The 4,375-nt window shown below is 32.4% G+C and overlaps 1 protein-coding gene across 1 annotated transcript in view; it reads right to left on the bottom strand.

Moving 5' to 3' along the window:
- UNC13C (unc-13 homolog C (C. elegans)) overlaps positions 1 to 4,375 on the bottom strand; it is a 656,589-nt gene that overhangs the window by 411,400 nt on the left and 240,814 nt on the right. The window contains 2 exon segments of the mRNA XM_012658024.1: positions 22 to 163; positions 1,121 to 1,348. Coding sequence (XP_012513478.1) covers positions 22 to 163; positions 1,121 to 1,348 — 370 coding nt within the window.

Here is a 4,375-nt window from a genome sequence, read left to right as displayed (position 1 = left end):
AATTTCACATTATATACTCACAAATAAAACTTCTCATCCCATACTGGATTCAAGTTTCCAAAAATGGTTTTAGTCCTTCTTTTGTTCTTTCCAACTTGAACTGTAACATATGGGTCACTAGACCCTGTTTTGTCTTTTGCCTGTAAGCCTTGTGCAGAAACCACTGAAATAAACCAAAATAAACATTTTAATATAATGATAATGAAGGAAATACTTTCTATCACTTGGTTCCCTGGATTTGCAGATACAGCCCCGTTGCTTTCATTCTCATAATCATCAGGATTTTAAAACACAAATACACTGAGAATTAAAATCTTCCTTTAACCAATATTTGCTTTGGCCTCTAATGAACCGTAGCTACATATACACAAGTATATTTAAATATGCACACACAGATACTAGTAGCTATACACTCATATACACATTACTGTACACATGGATAGAGAAAGGAAGAGGAATACATACAATATACAAAAAGTTAACCAACATAATCCAAAGGTCTGAGATCCAGACTGATTTATTTATTGACAATTTTGCTGTCGATATTGATCAACTCTACTGAGTTTGAAAAAGCATCTTTATTTATCTTGTAAATACAAAATGAGCAAGATAAGAGGCTTGGTAAATGTTAACATGATACATAGTCACTTGCTGTTAAAATCATAAACAACTTCAGAAGTTCAAATTACTACACATCACTAAACTCAAATTTCCTTGGCTCAAGGATCAAAGGGATAAAGGGGTATTGAATGAGGAGTAAATAAAATATCTTTCTCATTTTATAAAACTGACTGAAGAGATTAATAGCTACTCTGTAATTTATCAGTGGCAGGCAGAAACAACACTAATCGCTTATAAACTGCGGGGTATGGTGAATGTATTAAAAATCAGAAATTTTTTTCCTGTGAAGAGCTTTTGATTAAAACAAGACATGGACTGAAATTACTTCATTTATCTAGCATATATTTTGGATATTTGCAGTACCACCTAGACCTATCAATACTAACAAGACAGAGAAAAATTCTATTAATTTTACCTGTAATTATTATTAGCAGTGATTTCTAAGACACATCAAAATCTCCAAGTGGAATAAAAATTTTTAAAGAAGACTTATTTTTACCTGTAATGGTTATTTTTGCTGACCACTTAGATGTCCCATCCAGTACACTCTGTTTGGCTGCTTTTGTGTATTGCACAAAATCTTCTTTAGAAATCTGAAACATTTCCTGAATTACTTCAAATACCTCTGGCCTATTTTTCTCCCTGATCTTCATTCTTTCTTTCATGGCTGTAATAATGGTCTGAGTCTTGTCTTCGGCACCATGTTTAGAACTCTTTTCTGCTGCTCCTGTAATGGAAAAATCAATGGTGATGTAAAGGTACATGAGGTTACTTTTTGATGGCTAAAGAAGAAAGAGAAGGAGGATTATGAGAATGAATGAATGCTTTCATTTTGCAGAGTCAGGGTTACCTTTTGGGAAAATATCAGGAGAATAAGTCACTATGCTAAGATTCACAGCAACCCACACTTCTTTGTGTTACTGGCAAGTAAATTGACCTCCACGATTCCCAGTTTTCTCACTTGTATTACTGAACTAAATCCAAGGTTTTGCAAAAGTTTGGTTTGAATTTCCAAGAAAAATTCAAATACAACAAGAAGAATGCACACAATCAAATCTGTTCTATTCCATGCACACTCATTCATTGGGTATCCAGACCAAAATTGATTGGATATAAATGGCAAATGTCACTTAGAAATCAGTAATTCAAATGCCTGTGTCTGTCCAATGGGCCTCATGATTTTTGTTGATGAGATCTGTCATAATTAAATGTTTTAAATTTTTCCCATAAAATATCACTGCTATTTGTTAAATATTAAGTATAAGGTACAATTTTACTTGGAATAAAAGTAACTCAACTATTTAAAAAATATTTGGAAGCCTCTGGGCTAGATGACCTATAAAGTAACTTACAACCACAGACTCAAACTTTATTTTTTCTCATATTTCTTTAGTTTTGAAAAGACTAAATTCTCACTCTACCTCACTCAAAACCCTTTTTGATTTCTAGGTTACTGTTTTTCAAGTTTGGTCTCAATCTTCTGGGTATTTTTTTTATAACACAAATCCTTCTGTTGGTGAAGGATTTCCAAAATCCCATTTTTGGATCCCTCACCTCAAGGTACTGGCTAGATATTCTCCTTGTTCTGTATGGCTTCCTGTGTGGACCAACAGTACACAGGTTAATATTAGACCTAGATTTCGATGTTCACAATTCCTTAGTGAGTTTGAAGTGAAAAAGCAAAGCCCATGTACCAGTGTCTGCAGGAACTGCTACTGCTAAAATCAAGTCATTTTTAGCACAGAGGCAACTGAGATATTTGAAAAGAATCAAAAGACTTGTGTTCCTAGCTAGTAATTGCTCCAATTTTCATCTATATGACTGTAAATATTACCTAATTTGTACTCTACTTTTTCTGAAATACCATATTTCTGAAACAGGAATACTAATACCTCATAAAATATTTGGAGGTTAAATGAGATAATTTATCTGCAAAATTTCTACCATAAAGGATAACCTCACTAATGTTCTTTGAATCTAATTCTGTGAATGTTTGAGTCCAATTTAAGTATAGAAGCTAAGACAAAAGAGGTCAACTATTAACTTTCCTTATGATAAATTCATATATAATTTGATAGCAGTAATTCTGTAAATATTCATTTTCTTGAAAGTATAACATTTGTTTCCTAAAATAGAAAATATGTATTCATAACAATGAGGGTGTGAAAAGAGGAGGCTAAATGAGGTGAATACTCTAATGGTAGAAAGTAGATTACCTTATTTTTTTTTAATAACCTTTGAGGAAATAAACCACATTTTTAAAAAGGAATACAAAAATGAATGAATTCCATTTAAGGTAATTTAAAAGGACATTGTAAATGCCCTACTCATCTGTTCAAACATGCCCTAGAAGAGCTACTCATTTGTAAACTGTGTACCCTTAAGCAAATAAACATGTGTGTAATTTATCAATAATGTCTCTCTACATGGTGCATAATTCTTACATGGTAAATTAGCTTAGGCTGGACTAAATAGTTGCAACTATTCAATAGGCATATTTTACTTCAAGTATTGGCTATTCATTAAATGGAAAGGACAGTGGTGGCTAGGAGGTGTTACTTATAAGATTCTTAGTGCCTCAAAAGTTTGGTTATAATAACCACGCACAGGATATCCAAAGAGTTACAAGCGTCATAAAAATGCCGACTCTTTCCCAAATTTCTAAACAGCTATTATTATTGTTGCTATTGGTGCCCCCAAAGGCTCTAAGAAGGAGTGTTATAGTCCTATAGAATTAAATATATTTTGAATAATTTTCCTAAATTCAGGAAGAGTCCCACCAACCACCACCCACACAATAAGTGCTTATTCAAGCAATACGAAGCTAGAACGTTAAGAGAGTGTTCATCCAAAAGAATCAAATCTCTATCCTTAACGCCTGTGTCTTGAATCCTTTAAAAAATAATTAGGAAAGCTTGACAATTAGCTTTGCAATTTCCTATGTTCTGGATATTGAAATAGAGTATCTATTCTAATATGTACAGACAATAGACATACCCGTAAACTGAAATTGCCAATTTGGGGAGAGCAGGTTGACAGAGACTTATGTTTAAGCTTTTATCTGTTATTTCTAAAAAAATATGTAGCCTTTAAAATTTTTTGCTTTTGCATTTTTGATCTGAAGAAAATTATTCAACTTAGATTGTTTAGCTCAGAAATACAGAGACTAATTCATAATTAATTTTTGTCAATGATCTACAAGTTCTTTCCAATGCCCTATTATTTATCTAATCCATATCTCACTTATCTAACCAAACTATTTCTTAAATAGTGGTAATTTGTCAGGAATTTCCAGCCCTTTGGGTTTATTATCTTCCTTCAGCCTTATTCTGTTTATCTCAAAGTCATAAGAGATAACTTTAAATTTGCATTTATATGAGAATTATATGAATCTTTCTTCAAAGTGTGTGGTAGAAGGTCTAGTAGCTTCATTGAAATACAGTATTTGCCAACCAAAGATCAACAACAGATGAGATCAAGAGAGATAATGTACAGTGAAAGCACTTTGTAAAATACATTTTCCAAATGGAATCCCTGTTACTTTTAAAAACACTTAATTGACAGAGCAGACAATACAATTACGGACAACAAAATGGCAAGAGCATTCAACCTTACAGAGCCAAACTTATCTCAGACAAGGCAAACTGGTTCCCTTCTACATAATTTAATAGGATAATCAACTAACCAGAACTGTCATTTTTCTTTAATTTTTGTGTATTACCCAAAACATCTAAATTTTATGTGAAATAGTTTT

This window comes from Propithecus coquereli, unplaced genomic scaffold (assembly GCF_000956105.1).
Source record: "Propithecus coquereli isolate 6110/MARCELLA unplaced genomic scaffold, Pcoq_1.0 Scaffold57, whole genome shotgun sequence".
NCBI lineage: Eukaryota > Metazoa > Chordata > Mammalia > Primates > Indriidae > Propithecus > Propithecus coquereli.
The sequence above is the reverse complement of the archived record's forward strand: the minus strand, read 5'-3'. Positions and strand labels throughout refer to the sequence as shown.